Source organism: Exophiala xenobiotica (genome assembly GCF_000835505.1).
Source record: "Exophiala xenobiotica strain CBS 118157 unplaced genomic scaffold supercont1.1, whole genome shotgun sequence".
Classification (NCBI taxonomy): Eukaryota; Fungi; Ascomycota; class Eurotiomycetes; order Chaetothyriales; family Herpotrichiellaceae; genus Exophiala; species Exophiala xenobiotica.
Window position 1 is genome coordinate 3,031,570 of NW_013562494.1, and position 15,841 is coordinate 3,047,410.

The 15,841-nt window shown below is 50.1% G+C and overlaps 5 protein-coding genes across 5 annotated transcripts; 3 read left to right on the top strand and 2 right to left on the bottom strand.

The window, feature by feature from the left end:
• Positions 1-175: 175 nt before the first annotated feature.
• On the bottom strand, positions 176-2,683 carry PV05_01185 (uncharacterized protein; the record flags this gene model as incomplete). Its single annotated transcript, XM_013466148.1, has 8 exons — positions 176-524; positions 595-1,050; positions 1,122-1,416; positions 1,492-1,561; positions 1,611-1,976; positions 2,066-2,118; positions 2,176-2,349; positions 2,596-2,683. 8 exons carry the CDS (start codon positions 2,681-2,683, stop codon positions 176-178), a joined length of 1,851 nt encoding a protein of 616 aa, XP_013321602.1.
• Positions 2,684-4,017: 1,334 nt separating this feature from the next.
• On the top strand, positions 4,018-5,501 carry PV05_01186 (uncharacterized protein; the record flags this gene model as incomplete). The annotated part of the gene is made up of 4 exons (XM_013466149.1): positions 4,018-4,689; positions 4,741-4,774; positions 4,841-5,013; positions 5,070-5,501. The coding sequence occupies 4 exons, from the start codon at positions 4,018-4,020 to the stop codon at positions 5,499-5,501; spliced, it is 1,311 nt and encodes a 436-aa protein (XP_013321603.1).
• A 646-nt stretch (positions 5,502-6,147) lies between these two features.
• Positions 6,148-8,106, bottom strand: PV05_01187 (uncharacterized protein; the record flags this gene model as incomplete). Its single annotated transcript, XM_013466150.1, has 5 exons — positions 6,148-6,307; positions 6,411-7,066; positions 7,125-7,488; positions 7,541-7,782; positions 7,837-8,106. 5 exons carry the CDS (start codon positions 8,104-8,106, stop codon positions 6,148-6,150), a joined length of 1,692 nt encoding a protein of 563 aa, XP_013321604.1.
• Positions 8,107-8,641: 535 nt separating this feature from the next.
• PV05_01188 (uncharacterized protein) lies at positions 8,642-10,057 on the top strand (the record flags this gene model as incomplete). Its single annotated transcript, XM_013466151.1, has 3 exons — positions 8,642-8,713; positions 8,785-8,862; positions 8,909-10,057. 3 exons carry the CDS (start codon positions 8,642-8,644, stop codon positions 10,055-10,057), a joined length of 1,299 nt encoding a protein of 432 aa, XP_013321605.1.
• Positions 10,058-11,692: 1,635 nt separating this feature from the next.
• On the top strand, positions 11,693-14,121 carry PV05_01189 (uncharacterized protein). The gene is made up of 4 exons (XM_013466152.1): positions 11,693-12,222; positions 12,274-12,540; positions 12,611-12,737; positions 12,796-14,121. The coding sequence occupies exons 1-4, from the start codon at positions 11,797-11,799 to the stop codon at positions 13,641-13,643; spliced, it is 1,668 nt and encodes a 555-aa protein (XP_013321606.1). The 5' UTR covers positions 11,693-11,796; the 3' UTR covers positions 13,644-14,121.
• The last annotated feature ends 1,720 nt before the right edge of the window (positions 14,122-15,841 follow it).

The following is a 15,841-nucleotide window of genomic DNA, read 5'->3' on the forward strand; positions in this document are numbered from 1 at the left end:
GAACGGCAAGTTGAGCCCCGCTACAGTCCTCGGATTAGGAAACATTTCCCACGATATTGCCTTTCAAGTACATAGAATGCTCAAGGACAGCCTTCTCAATCGCCAGGGTCTGCATGGGAGGAAGGAGCTTAAGAACCTTAGTTGAACGGCTGTACTAGTATCTGCATTTAGCAATTTATACAACGGAGGCTTTCTCAACACTGTTCCTGCTCTTCTTTTGCTGCTCTTCATACTTGGACCGGAGCTCAGCCATCCTAGTCTCGTAAATTTTCTGAGCATCGATATGGGCTGCTTCCATCCATTTCGGGTCAAGATGCTCAACGTTCAAGTAGGGTGAAACATCCCCTTTCTGTACAAGAGCTGGCACTGTGCCCATACCTAGGTACGCCCACGGATTCTCCTTCGCCGGACCTAGATATTGGATTTCATAGTCTTCCCACCTTGGCGTCTTGATAGCCTCCATATAGTGAAGGGATGAGCCTGGCCAAACAGCGTTCACGCGCCCTGTCTCATTATTTTTATACCTGCGCTCGGTAAGAATCATCTCGTGATAAATAGTCTCGATATATCTGATAGGTCCAGAGATTCACTTACCAAGATCGACAGTCTTCAGTCCACACAGTATGTCGCATCCACTCTTGACAATGCTCATTGAACATATCGGTAATACCCTGCTTCGGGGCAATGCTGCAAATATACTCTGTCTGTAGTTTCCTTATCATCGCTTGAGTATACTTTGAGACGAAGGATAGTGGTCCCATAATACCGCCAGTTTCGACTGGCCAGTTCGGACCAGTAAAGATTAGAAAGTTCGGAAAGCCGGGGACTGCTAGACCGAGATAGCCTTCGGGGCAAATTTTCCACTTCTCGCGCAAGTCAAAGCCGCTTTGACCGACGAGAGGAAACTGAGGGCGATACGAGACGTCGAAGCCGGTAGCACAGACAATAGTGTCGACTTCGCGATGAATGCCATCAGCTCCAATAGCCCCGGTCTCATTGATCTCCACCACAGGAGTAAAATGTACATTGACGTTCGGTTTTTGAATCGCCCTATTGGTTTTTCGGTCTTCGTTCAGAGATAGTTTGAATTTGCAGAGAGGAGGGGATGGGGAGTCTCGTACTCAATATAAGGATCTCCTGGGGTAACCCTGCGACATCCAATCCCAAACTTGGGAGTGAACCCGGCGATTAGTTTTTCATCTTTTACCATCGACGCGAAGCGCTTCTTCAACGCCTCTTGAGCGTCAGCTTGAGCCTTTGATTTGCTGTAGAAGATACCCCATATGCTGTTGACCTGGTCTTCGATAGACTTAGCATGCTCGACAAGTTTATAGGGATCACGGAGCTCTGCTTTTAGCTCGTCGGTATATTCATGGTTTGCGCCATAGTTGTCTGCGATTTGAATGAACCAGACACCTGGATGTGGTTGATATTAGCTTGGTAGCTGGGATATAGTGTATAACGATTTCGATATATTTGAGGATTTCTCACCCGTTCGCACAAATATATCCAAACTTTTCACGTGCGGTTGTATCGCTGGAACGGTTTGAATACTTGAGGCCTGAGAAATAAGGTGAGAATCGTGTCTATAGGAACAGCTTTAGACTTACTCCCGATCCGATAACAGCCACGCGGTCTTTCTTCCATTCTTCGGACTGATAATCTTGCGGCCACATGGCAGTGTGGATAAGCCTCCCTTTGAACTTCTCTATGCCCTTAATGTTAGGCCATTGAGGAGTATTTAGAACCCCAGTCCCCTGGATTAGCATATGGCATCGATCTTCGTATTGGCGCTTGCTTCCGTCAGGATTAGTCTGCTCGAGCTTCACGAGCCACTCTCCCGTCTCCTGCTGCCAATAACAGCCAATGACCTTAGTAGAAAAGGTCATATATTTGCGGAGTCCCCAGACCTCGCAAACCTTATTCAGATATTGCCAGATATCGGGTGCATACGAAAAGAATCGTGGCCAATCGGGCTAGGTATGAGGACGTCGAAATTAGTTATTGGAACGGACGCCCCGAGGAGACTTCTTCTTCTTCTTCTTCTTCCTGAGATCTTACTTACATTCAGCGCAAATCCGTAGGTATAAGCATGGCTTGGAATGTCACAGGCGCAGCCTGGAGAACCATAAGTTAGAGAATCTGAGCTAAGGCCGCGTACGATGCCTCTCATACCAGGGTATCTATTCTCAAGCCATGTGCCTCCAATGTCAGGGTTCTTCTCGTAAACGACATGCTCGATATTTTTGAGGTTTTTTTGAAACTGGTACGAGTTGAGAATGCCTGTGATGCCGGCACCGATCGAAATAACTCGAATCTTGCGGGTGTAAGGTCCTCCAAGGATAATGTCTATAATGAATCTCTCAGGTTAGTGACCTAGCTCCTATCATGCTAGAGAACGAAAGAACTGCACACTTCCTGCAAGTCGTTTGGGGAACGAGACGAATTTCACGTCGTTTGAGGGTGCATATCTTCAACTGGAATTTGGAACAGGCAAGACAACGCTTGATCATGCCACCAGCATCCCCATCAGACAGCTTGGCTGACAAAGTATAATCTACCCAGAAAGGGAGGGGTCATGTGCCGACAACATACCAGGGATTTCGTATCGACCTCGTGGAATACCATTGTTCGCGTAGCCGTCCGTGACCCAGTTGGCCATCACGTCAAGTTCGGCTGCCATCTTGGATTTGGTGTCGAAATCGAGTGGCCGGATGAGTAAAACGTCGTTGCAGAAGGATTTCGGAAGAGACAAAGACACAACTCCTTGTTAGAGTCCATGGATCAGGCTATGGGCTGACCAGACAATATATATACACTCTTAGTCTGGTATCTGCTCAGGGAATAGAACTTCCTCAACAACTTGGATACCCCACAAACCGATGATACCAGCTAGTCTCGCTCCCGATTGACAACGTTTTGGGTGGATCACCGACCATACGGCTGTCGGAAAGTGAACATCGTCGGTACCGGGTCCATCATTTACTCGACCGGAATTTGCGATACATGGTTTTGTGACTAGTAAGAACGATTTAAAGTATATATGCCGCCCCTCTCCGCCCGTGCCCAACACACCGGCTCCTCCGCGCGGGTAGTACATACCCCGAACAAATGCAGCGTGGGGTATGGAGTAAGGCCCGAAGAGAGTTTCCTTGATTGGCTGTGCGTGAAGTTGCTTTCTCAGAAGCCGCAATGGCAGATGCAAAATGCTCCTTCTCTAGTGGTCAAGCCGGGAGAATTAGTGGGTCATGCGGCTGTTCGTGGATTCGCGATCAGAGTTTGTTGACATCCGCAGTGTCTCCCGTTATTCTCGAGGACCTCACGGCTTTTGGAGTCTACCGCTGCAGGGTGTTCCGAAGGCATATGCCAGGGTCCGCTTGAGGCGGGCACTTGAATGCATTTCTTCCCGTTCACAAGTGCTTCAAACCATGATGGAACATGAACGGGACGGCGATCGAGAATCGTTCGACGGAATCCTTACAACGAACGCACGTTACTACTTTGCTCTTCCCGACAAGTATCCGCACCGGCTATGCAGAAAGCCTTCCGCTCTCGGAAGAGCGCTCAGAGTGCGAGACTGTCTCGGCCAACCATGCACCACAAGCGCGAGAGCCTTTGGTGGAACGTGACCTCATATTTATCCGGTTGAGGACAATAACTCGGGAATCAGACGGAAGAGAATTGCGTTGAACGCACACGTGCCCTCACAATCAAGGGCCGTCTTGTCATAAGGACACGGAGTTGGTATGTCTTACAGCCGGAATATCTTTGACTAAAAGTGAGGATGAACTTTCCTACCACGTCCCGTGAATCCAAGCTCTTCGATACACGTGCTATCTTCACAACAATTAATATATCATATTTCAATCTACATAGCGGTCACTGCTTCGCACTACTTTATCCGATCTGCTTCGGAAGTGGGACAACCCGTGTCGGAACTTCTGGCATGTCGGCAGGCCAATATATGTCAAAAGTGAACGACAAAGAGAATCTGACGACAGCGGACGGCTGAATGTCATGGAGAGAACCAAAAATTTCGATATCGCCATCATTGGCGGAGGCATAGCTGGTCTAACACTTACCATTGCCCTTCACCACCACGGGATCCCAGTCACAGTATACGAACAAGCACCACAGTTCGGCGAGATTGGCGCCGGAGTAGCCTTTGGGCCTAACGCTGTACAGGCTATGAGGTTATGTCACCAAGGTATCTATGAAGCATACGAGAAAGTTTGCACAAGAAATCTCTGGCCTGAGAAGCGAAACGTCTGGTTCGACTACCTTGACGGCTATACAGGTCCAAGACTAGGCCAGCAAAAACAGGATATCGCTTTTACGATTCAGAACAGTCTAGGGCAGAGTGGCGTCCATCGCGCTCGATACCTAGATGAACTCGTTAAGCTTGTACCCCAAGACATCGCACGATTCGACAAAAAGCTTGCTAACGTTCAAGAGAATATTAATAATGGTAGGTTGGTTATGCAGTTTGAGGACGGCTCGAGCGCCGAAGCTGATGCTATTATCGGATGTGATGGGATCAAGTCTCGTGTTAGGCAAGTGATTCTCGGCAAGGACCACCCGAGTGCACAACCGAGCTATACGCATAAATATGCGTATAGGGGCCTTGTGCCTATGGAAAAGGCGATTGAGGCAATAGGGGAAGAATTGGCCGTGAACGCCTGTATGCACGTAAGTGTCGATATCCTAGAGCTTCAATTCAGAAACTTAACTTCGACTCAGATGGGTCCAAACGGTCATATTTTGACATTTCCAGGTAAGTAGAACCTACTTCAGTCAGTATCGCTCACTATTCAACTAACGAGTTTCTCAATTGGTGCAGTCGACTATGGCCGTACCCTAAATATTGTTGCTTTCAGAACAACTTCGGACGACTGGCCAGATTTCCAGCGACTCGTGAAGCCAGCTCGACGAGAAGATGCAATGAAAGACTATCATGGATACGGCTCCAGTGTAATGAAGCTCCTAAGTCTAATGAACCCGAACTTAGACGTGGTAAGTTTACCCTTTTGTTGGGAGGCCTGGAATCCATATGATAACTCGAGAAATAGTGGGCAATATTGGATCTGGGGGAACACCCTGTCCCTACCTTTAACCGGAGCCGTATTTGTATTTCTGGGGACGCCGCTCACGCTACATCCCCTCATCACGGTGCTGGCGCAGGCTTCTGTATCGAGGACTCCGCTATACTTACGGCACTCCTAATCGACGGGCGTGTTCAATCTCGATCCGATCTCGAAGCCGTTTTCGAAACATTTAGTAGCCAGCGGATGGAAAGAGCGCAGTGGCTAATTCAGAGCAGTCGATGGATTGGTGACTGCTATGAGTGGCGAGCAAAGGGTATTTGGGAGGACTTCGGCAAAATCGAGAAGGAGATTAACGAACGAAATAGTGTCATCACGGATGCAAATGTTGAAGAGATGTGTAAGAAAGCGAGAGAGGAATTGGTCATCAGACTCCGTCGGCGGCAAGAGAGTTTGTAGTGAAGGCACTGTCTGATGAAAAGAGAGACCTTGCAGAGAATGACTGACGAAAAGTTGCCAAAGGACACAGGGCTTCTGTAGATAGTATGAAGCTTCGATTCAACCTGGTTCACCGTTCTGCAATGCGACATGTAACAGACTCGCGGAGATATCGCAACACTGAGTTGAGTGGTATCCTTGAGTTCAAGGATAATGGCGCAGTTTGGTAGTGCTCGGCAAACAGGATCGTATCCTGGATTGTTTATTTCCTCTTACCCCGGAAAACAACCAGACTCCTATGCTTCGCCGCAAGACATTCTAGCACAATTCCGGCGCCAACAAAGACCAAAGCAACCAAACTTCGTGGCTTGCACCTATTGTCACAATTGAACCAAAATATCTTTAACGTCCTGCATACCTGTCGATTTCCATTGAAGGTGATCCTGATAGATATTTGTACTCCCAAACGATGGAGATGCCCAAGGTCACGGAGAAATAGAGAGCAACACAATCACTATGATACTAAATTGACAGTAAAGATGATTGCGATAACAGCGCGTCAACGCATGTTGAACCTAGAAGTGAGAATTTAAATCGAGGTTTGCAGTAAAGCTACAAAAAGGTTGATTTACATGTTCTTTTGATACCTCAACGCTAGAAGACTTATCTACCGCTCGATATACCAACCTAAGTCATTGTTTGGATTTAATTCATAGCGTGTGAATCCATTGCCGAGGAATGTCCACCGATTGTTGTTCCGATATTCGACCTCAAAATCCTCCGGGCGAAGTTGCTCGACGAGTTTACGAAACAATAACGCACTCCCTCTGTGCATGACGGTCAGTTTTTGGCCCGAATATTGCACATAAAGAGGACACGCGCACTGAGAAGTCCGCTGCGCGCTCGGAAGTCGAGGTCGGATCCACTCACCCAAATCCGGCAACTGTCCTGCCCTTGACTGTGTTCCTCTTGAACCAGCTTGAGCAAGTGTCGGACCAAATGAGAGTCTGGTTGATATCCTCGCCATATTGCACGAATTCATCCACGACATCCGACCGCACGACGACGGATTGAATATCTTCTTCTGCTATCTTCCGGACCCACTTCACGATGTAGTCTGCGGTCCAGTTGATTGCCTCGATGAGCGAGCCATGCGTCACGACAGCATTCGGACCCAGGAACATGAAATAGTTCGGCATATCGCGCGCCGCGACGGACAGGTAGGCTTGAGGGTCGATCTCATACTGTTCCCGTAGCTCGACGCCGTTTCGGCCTACCATGTGCCAGTTAGGCTTCCAGGACACGTCGAAGCCAGTGGCACAAGCTAGGACGTCAACCTTGAAGGTGCGGCCGTCGGCAGTGGTGATTGAGTCCTCATCTGCTTTCACGACGGCGCTGGTGACGAGCTCAACATTGGGCTTTTGGAGTGCTTCGAGATAGCCTTCGGCCGGGGTAATACGCCGGCATCCAATGCCCCAATCGGGAATGAGTTTCGAGCACAAGTCTGAATCGTTGTTGAGCTTAGCTGCCATTTGTTCGCGAGCGGCGTCCGTGATCTGCTTGTTTTCCGGAGATCCTTTGATAAACTGCGAGCATAATGTTTGAGCGGAACAAATAGAGAAAATTATAATTTTTTGCACTTACGCGTCTAAAGCCAGCGTTCACGCGATGGACAATGGTCCGTCGATACTCTCGTTGGAATCCCGGATCTTCCCTGAAACGTTTCTTGTCTTCCTCCGAGAACGGAGGATTTTCTCGCTTATCATCTCGACCTAGTAGACTTCCAGGCGTAAAGGGAGTATACACAAAGTTAGAGCTTCTTTGGAAGCAAATTACCTTTGTGGAAGGAAGTTTAGCCAGTTGAGGAATGATTTGTACCCCAGAAGAGCCGTTGCCGATAACAGCAATCGTCTTGTTGGAATAGTCATACCCCTCGTCCCAGGAAGCAGAATGACATTTGTGGCCCTTGAATGTGTGAAAGCCCTCAATCTTTGGCCAGTGCCAGTTACTGTTTTCGTGGTCAAAGTCTTTCGAATTATTAGAGAAGGCTTCAAACTTACTTCAGCACACCTTGAGCTGAGATTAGAATGTCTGCATAGTCGACAAAAGTGTTATTGGGCATCACGACGGTGACCTTCCATTGATGCTTATCAGTCAGCCACGCCGTTTCCGTGACTTTGTGATTTAATTTGACGTCCCGGTCCAGGTTCCATTTTTTGGTAGTCTCTTTAATATATTGGTGTATTTCCTGTCCTGATGCGTAGAAATGACTCCAATCAGGATTGGGATCAAATGGAAATGCCTATGCCTCATTAGCTTTTGGGATCCAGGGTCCGTACACAAATGCCTAGCGTACATATAGTTGGGCAGGCACATCGCATTGGACTCCAGGATATCTGTTGACCAGCCATGTGCCCCCAATATCACTGCGCGATTCGAATATCTTGTGCTCAACCATGCTCTGCAGCTCTGGATATTGATGTTGTAACTTGTAGGCAAAAGTGAGGGCTGAGAAGCCCGCCCCTACAGTAACGATGCTGATTTTCCGACGTGGCGTGAAGGCAGGTAGGCTACCCATTGCTGTTTCCAGGCGGATTTCGGGGGCGAGGGCACTGTCGCCGTTCATGTTGTCGACTCGCTGGCGGTGGTACTCTGCTCAAGGGTCGAAGGAAGCGCCTACGTAAGTGCGGACAGTTGCGAAAGCGTTTATACGGTAGCAGTACTATAGACAGCTCTACCACGTTAGCGTTGAGGGCAACCTTCACATCTCTCCGGCAATTGCCCTCCCCTTTGTTCCCAAGCCTTCTGACCCGTGAGTACTTCACAATAGTGGGTATTGAGAAACATCAACGGATAGCTTTGGAGTCTACAATGTAGCGGGATCCGGTTCGGCTCACCACCCTGCGCGAGGCAGGGTTCGGATCAGCTCATATGGACCCGAGATTTCACAGCAGGGATTTCTGCACATGGCATTGACGCAACAACGGTACTGGATTCAGTGGGATGTAAGCGAACATCATCACCTCCTACATCCGGTAGCAAGCAGACAGCGACGTCCATCGGTGGGAGTTTCTGCTCAACCTTGAGCGTGAATAACGGTCCATGGTCGTGACCATCGGCAAATGCGGTCAGTTGCAATTGCCAGGACCAAGATCCCGCCCATGCTCCGCCTCCTCAGCGCCCGACCCTCTGCCGCCCCTCATCGGGAACTTAGCTCGTTCCGGAAGTATACGGTAATCGTCTGTATCCGTGTATTTAACCAGGCTGCGCACAAGTCTAAGATAAATTGACACTCTTGACCTAGTGCCCTAAGACCAAGAGAAGCAATAAGACCCTAAGCATTGCCACTCTGGAAACAAAAATCCAGAGTAAGAATCCACTGGTAAGAACCCTCTGGGTCTCGCATCTATCGACTAGACTTGGGACAGATTAGCATCATCATGTGTTCCGCCTCTCCAGACAACTTTGTCCACGAGCCTAAAATGGCACCAAGCATCGAGATACCTGCTGGCAATAGCGTCAACGTTAGCATTATCGATTGCACAGTCTCGCTCCGGGCACCCCTGGCGCTGTTTATGGGTCCAGTCATTCCGGGACTCGAAGTCATGAGCGCTCCGTGCTTGTCCTTTCTCATAGAACATTCAGGTGGACGCAAGCTGCTTTTCGATCTCGGCCTTCGAAAGGATTGGCAGAATCTCCCGCCCGCAGTTTTGGGCCTTGTTCAGCCACCGTGGAAGCTTGAAGTACAGAAGAATGTTGCCGAGATTCTTCAGGAGAATGGGGTCGATGTGGCCGGTGGTGCCATTGACGGCATAATCTGGTCACATTGGCATTTCGATCACGTTGGAGATCCGTCCACATTCCCCTCTTCTACTGACCTGATTGTTGGACCTGGTGTGGTGGATTACCTCCTTCCAGGCTACCCCGGGAATCCCAATGGTGTGCTTTCAGAATCAGCCTTTGCTGGTCGGGAGACGAAGACGATTGACTTCAAAGCGAAGGCATTCAAAATTGGGGCCTTCCCGGCTTTTGATTTTTTTGGCGACGGCTCTTTTTACCTTCTCGACGTTCCAGGTCATGCAATCGGCCATATTTGTGGCCTAGCACGCACGACTTCCAAGGCTGAAGGGTCCAGCGGGGACACTTTCGTCTTTATGGGCGCCGACACAGCCCACCATACCGGCGCATTCCGACCTACCGAGTACCTACCTCTGCCCAAGGAAATATCTCCATCCCCTTGTGAGAGGGTCCATCCGACTGTCTGTTCTGGTCACCTCTTTCAGGCGATCCACCCGGAGCACAGAGGTGATAAGCCGCACCTCAATATCGTTGAAGGCATCCCAAACGATACGCAACAGGCCATTTCCAGCCTCAAAGACATGCAAGAATTCGATGCTATGGAGAATATTCTTGCCATCATCGCTCATGACGCCAGCCTGCTCCGACCAGAAGCCGGTATAGAATGGTTTCCTCACGCAACTATGAGGGACTGGAAGCAGAAAGACCTGGCGAGCAAGGCAAGATGGGGCTTTCTGCGCGACTATAGTCATGCTGTTGAAATTAACCAAGCTAAATAAAGATCGACGAGCAGCTTATCTGTTATTGTAGACGCGAGCCGCCATGTAGAAGGTCCAAATGCACGCAGATGATCTCCGTCCTTTCTGACACGGGAAGGGAGCCAACGTTGCAAGATTCGTTAGTTGAGTAGCTGGAGGTCGACCGTCACACAATGTACAACCACCTGGTACAAAGATGGGCAAATAGCAAGAAGAGGAGTTTACCCTGAGGGCGTTTTCCGGCTCTTGCGCTCAAGTGTCGAGGAGCCCCAGCGTTGTTGGCTTTCAAAGTATTAACGCAAGGCCCGGTTGTGAGATGTACCAAGTAGGCGTTTGTTGGAGTTCGGTCAGGCAGCGAGACAGTCAGGGGCTCGTGGTGCAAGTACTGTAATGGCGCCTCCCAGAAACCACCTAAAACCAGTGTCCCTTGGAGAACAGTCCATCATTATGATTGAGCTTCCCAGTGAAGGTGGAGCGAGGAGTTCGTTTCCGATGAGGGGCGGGAACATGTACAATACAAAAGCCTCGACATTACGAGGTAATGAAAACGAAGCTCATTTAGGCGGCTTGGCTGTTTAAGTACTATCTCTGGTAAGATCAGGTTGATTCGGGCTTCGCTCGGGAAAGTAACTACTCCTAACCAAAGCGCAAACAGCTAACCTGGACACTCAATGCTCGTCCACAACCTACCTAGGTACCCACCACGATTAAATAGTCACTGGCTTGGATAGCAGTAACCCCAGAACCTCGCTCGCTCGGTCCGAAAGCCTGGGGAAGTTCCCGAGACCCCGCATCCCTTTCCCGAGCGCGTCTTGGCACAATGGAGATGCTTCTGTGCACGGCATGATTTTCTCTCCCTCGATGATTGCAGGATCTTGCTCCTCTATGCGACGTATAAACAGTCAATTTGATATCGTGCAGATGACGGATTTCTTTCTTGATTGCTCATGTAGCTTTTGCGGCGCGTTGTTTGGGCGGCAAGAGCATCTCAAACGCCATCTCATGATCCATGGGCAAATGAGGCCCTTCCTATGTCGGGACTGTGGCCGGGATTTCCCTCGACAGTAAGTTATACCTCCCTCTAGGCTACCTACGATACGATCGTCGAGGATCGATTGGCATTTTGTGTTGACTGCGAGAGTGAGGCTGACCTCTGGCCTTTTCACGTCCAGGGATGCCTTGGTCCGCCACAACAGAACCGTCCATGGAGCTCAAGCTGAGGACAACCAATCGCGAGCTACTGGCAGTAATCGCCGGAAAAGGGTGCGGGCGGCGTGCCAGAGTTGTCGTCGACAAAAACAGCGCTGCGATGGCTGCAATCCATGCGGCCGCTGTCTACTCCGTAATAGTGTCTGCGATTTTTCTACCCCGTCCAAGGAGTCCGCAGTCTCCCAAAAGCTCATGGGTCTCTCGGTCCCAGAAGGCGGCGAGGCAAACTCAACATCATTACTAGAGGGCTGTAGCATTGACCCTCTGTCTGGCACCCATGCGTTGGCTGTGGAATGGGCTAATGTGGCCCCTCCGTTAACCCAGTCGCGGTCCGCCTGTCACACAGAATCCACTAAATGTCAAAAGATATCTGAAACTGCAGGTTTGTCTTCGTCGATGCTTTTCGCCAGTTCGCTCTTTAAACTCACAGCTTTCTTACAGAGCCCAGGGAAGATGAATTCTCTTTCGATCACACGCTCTTCCTACCTCATCCGTGGCTGCGAAGCCCTTTGGACATATCTTGGCCTGCGTTGACCCCGTCGACGAGCATTATGTTTCCGTTGAATGCTAGTCCTTCTATCGACATCTCGTTGCCATCGGTCCAAGCGGCAGGCAGCAATGAAGATCAATTTCCCAAGTACACCAGCACAAGCCAGTTCAGGCTCACACCTACATGTCTTTTACGGACGGGTTACAATCGTTTGCGTGCGGGCATAAGTGAAGCAATCGGCCAAGATCTCGAATCGGCGGAAATATATCTACCGAGCAAAGAATCGCTAAACACATTTATCGAAATCTACTTCGAAAATTTCTCTCCTCTCTTTCCAATCCTACCACCGTCTGGTTTCGTTGCAGACACCGAGCACTATTTACTAGTTTTGTGTCTCTCTACGATCGGCGCATCGTTTCTTGCCGAGACAGAAGCCAAAGCTCTCCACTCAATGCGCTCACTCTTGCAGAAGTGCCTAGACAACTTTGTATGTTTTTTGAGCGCTCCCGTCGCACTTTAGAGCTGACTTTCAATGTAGGCTGGCAAAGAAATTACACTCGCTCTCGAGATTTGGTACCAGCAAGTCAGGTTGTTGGCCTACGTTCTCTTCAGCTGTAGCGAAAGCTTTGAACTGCTGGACTACGCACAGAAGGCAAAAGGCGTGTTCGTGGTCTCCCATGAGCAACGATTACGCAATCTTCACCATGGAGCTCAGCCGGGTACAACGACTTGGCTTCGATGCGAGGAGGAACTAGACGCCTGGAGGCAGAACGAGTCGTTGAAGAGAACAGCATTCGCGGCTTGGGTGAGTGGCGCGGTTCTCTGGGACTGGCCTTGCGTGCTCGCTAACATCCCTACGGGCAATCGACATTCAGGGATCACTTCTATATGATCTGCCGTCCTTGGCAATCTCGGGCACCCGTAATTTCCCCCCTCCGGCATCAGAAGGACTATGGGGGGCTAAGACAATGAAGGAATGGAACACGGAACGTCTGAAAGAAGGTAAGGATGGCCATGCCGGTGTTTTACCATCGTGTGCGTTAATCAGGGACAATGATAGGCCTGGATACAAACGAACCGACCCTAAACGAGTGGGTCGAGATTTTGTATAGAGATGGCGACATCCCCCCGAGATTTAGCGGCTTTTCGAGGTTCCTAGCTATGCTAGCCATCTCCCAGGACATACGTGACTTCATTGGGGCAGCCGACAGGTTTCGCTGTCTTCCATATGACGGACGTCAACGCTCCCGACTGGAATGGACCCATCTTCTTTCGAGATGTTACGAACGATTGACTCAGACACCATGTGTCGACGAAACCTGGCCGCTTCACCTGGAACTTATCTCGCAATCCTACCATTATACCGTGATGACCATTCAGGTCGCAGTCACAGATATTTATGCTTTCGTGGGATTCAAGGCAAGTTATCATCACGAGGTCGACATAACCCGATATCGTCTCTCAACCTGGATGTTAGAACAACCCGAGGGTATCCAAGTTGCGCTTCTCCACGCCCTTCAGATCTTTATCCAGCTCCGAGTCCAAAAAAACAAAACAAAAAGTCCTCACGCCCCAATGGTGCTATGCTTTGCGGTTCTGATCATCTGGGCATATATCGAGCTGAAGATAGGGCCCCTGGAAATGGAGCTCGGTCGCTGTGCCGAGTGCAAGGACGATACGCTTGGGAGCCTAGACCACTGCTGCTTGCAGGCGGCTCTCGGCCACGAGTTGTCAGACTTCGAGTTGCACTTGATCCAGGGCAAAGTGCAGGTCGACCATCTCATTCGCGAGAGCTGTGCGCTGCTTCACGCTATGCCATTTTGGCAAAGTCATGGGGTTGTATCCGTCCTCACTTACTACCACCAAAGTGTCAAAGGGTCCAAGAGCACGGTCACATTCCCACGGTGAACAGCAACGTATTGTTGAGGAGTGAGTGACCTTAACGCCAGGACACCACAGTCCTGCGAGCATCAGTCTAGTCGCAGGAGAAGGTGAATCGCGGTTCAACTTACGCAGTCTGCGGCCCTGGGCACAGTTTCCGGATCAACGATTTGCCGAAATGAACGGATTCAATCCCAGCCGCAGCCCACCATCTCCGACCTTGCCGAGAACAAAAGGCGCACAAAAGCGATCGAGACGGAGACCAAATCATGGACCAGACTGGAAAACCGAGCACATGTTTGCCCCAGATCATAGATTGCAGGGAGTGGAGATGATATAAGAGCGCATGCTAAACGAGCGAGCATGTGGCGATCGGATCGAAGCATATGCCATAGAGATAAGGGAAGAAGGAAAATGGAGGGTGGTACGAGGCTACAATGCAGATAACAGACCGTTTGCACTGCAGAAGAGATCCGAGTGCCTCCTAGTAGTAACAAGAGATGGCTCTATAAAGAAAAGGAACCCAGGCCGTTTCAGGAGCAGGCCCGGTAGGTCACAAGGTACTTGGAACTGCCCGTACAGCAAGCACCCTTGGGGTTATTTGGAGTAGTAGAAGGGGAATAGAAGGAATCCCAGGGCACGAGCTTTGGACCCGGGGATCCAACAGCTTGTCAGGCCAATCGGGGAATCATGATTGATGGGATTGACGGGCAACAATGGGGAGAAAAGCCAACAAGAAGGTACCGCACGGAATCCAGCCTGTGCCGAGTAGCAAAAAAAAAAACTCACTGCAGGAGCATGTGATCGATTTGTCCCAAGCAGCCACGCAGATCATCATCGCCGTCCATCCACCGTCCATCCACCGTCCATCCACCGTCTGCCTCGACCGTCCACTGTCCGCCGCCCATTAATCTACGGTGGTAGCGATGAACAGTAGACTCTGATCCCATGTTGGCTTCCTGATAGCTGTGTCATGGAGTGAGGGTGGCCGACCTTGTGAACAAAAAAATACAACAATAAGCTAGGTTGTCGGCTCCTCGTCAACCCTGTCTACCTGGATCTACCTTGCCGTCCAAATAACAGCGAAAGCGCCAATATGCCTGAGCAATGAAGCACTTTGACTCGATGTCCTCGTGGCGATGCGGAACTGCAAGGGGGGATGCCGAAGCTTTGACCCAGAGGAACCCAACTTGAAAGGGAACTTTTGCGACTATAACGTCAGCTAGAATCGAGGCCAAGTTATGGGCACCATAGGCTAGGCCGAGGCGATAAATTGGCAATTATAGGCGGGTGCCAGGAACAGGGCCCTTGGCCCAGATATGGGCGCGATTTAATCCGTTGGTCAGGCCGAACGACACCATGCTCAGTCACGTGCAGGAACATCTCAGGTTGAAGCAGCGAGTCTCAGGGCCACCCTCAGGTCCAAAGATGGAAATGGAAAGTACGCTTGTCGAGATTCCGACCTCGAATTCCCTGTATTAGGTATAACCCCTGTGTATATCACGTATCGGTCAAAGAGCCAAGCTCAGGGGCCTTGGATTGACCAGCTCGACATGAGAGCATGCGAGGCGGCTATCGTGGCGACAACGGACAGCCGTTATATACAATACTTTGGCTTGCTGAACTATCCAGATGTATCATGACTCAGCAGCGTGTGGTTCTGCATTGTCCCACTGGACATTTTAAAAACAAATGCCGGCACAGACGTGGCCATCACCTCGCCTTAGCTTGACTCGTCACTCTTGCCTCCAGCTTGCTGACGTGAGGTTTCCAGACAGAAATGCTAGGCTTCCCTGCTGTAAATCGGCATCCATGAAAGTGGAATTGCCAACGTCTTCGAACCAAAGTATTGCCCGTCGGCAAACGGACATGTGGAGGAGAGAGCTCGACTACCGATTGTCTTTTTTGGTTACTAATTGCTACGGCTAGCATGCATGGGCGGTCAGGATGAAATACAAGTTGCACCCAAATGAATCTGGGACGCCTGATTAGCCACCTCGCTTGGCTGATTGGCCACTCAGCAAGAGATCATCGACTCAGATGTAAGACGTAGTTACATGACGGGTGTACATTGAACTTTTTGCACTGAGATTGGCCGCAAACGACATCGCAATGGTGACCAGATGTAGCCATTGTCTGTGGCTGCCGAACTAACTCAAGGTTGGAACAACAGACCCTCTCCATGCCAGTCCCTGTCTACTCGTCATACGAGGGTACGAGGTATG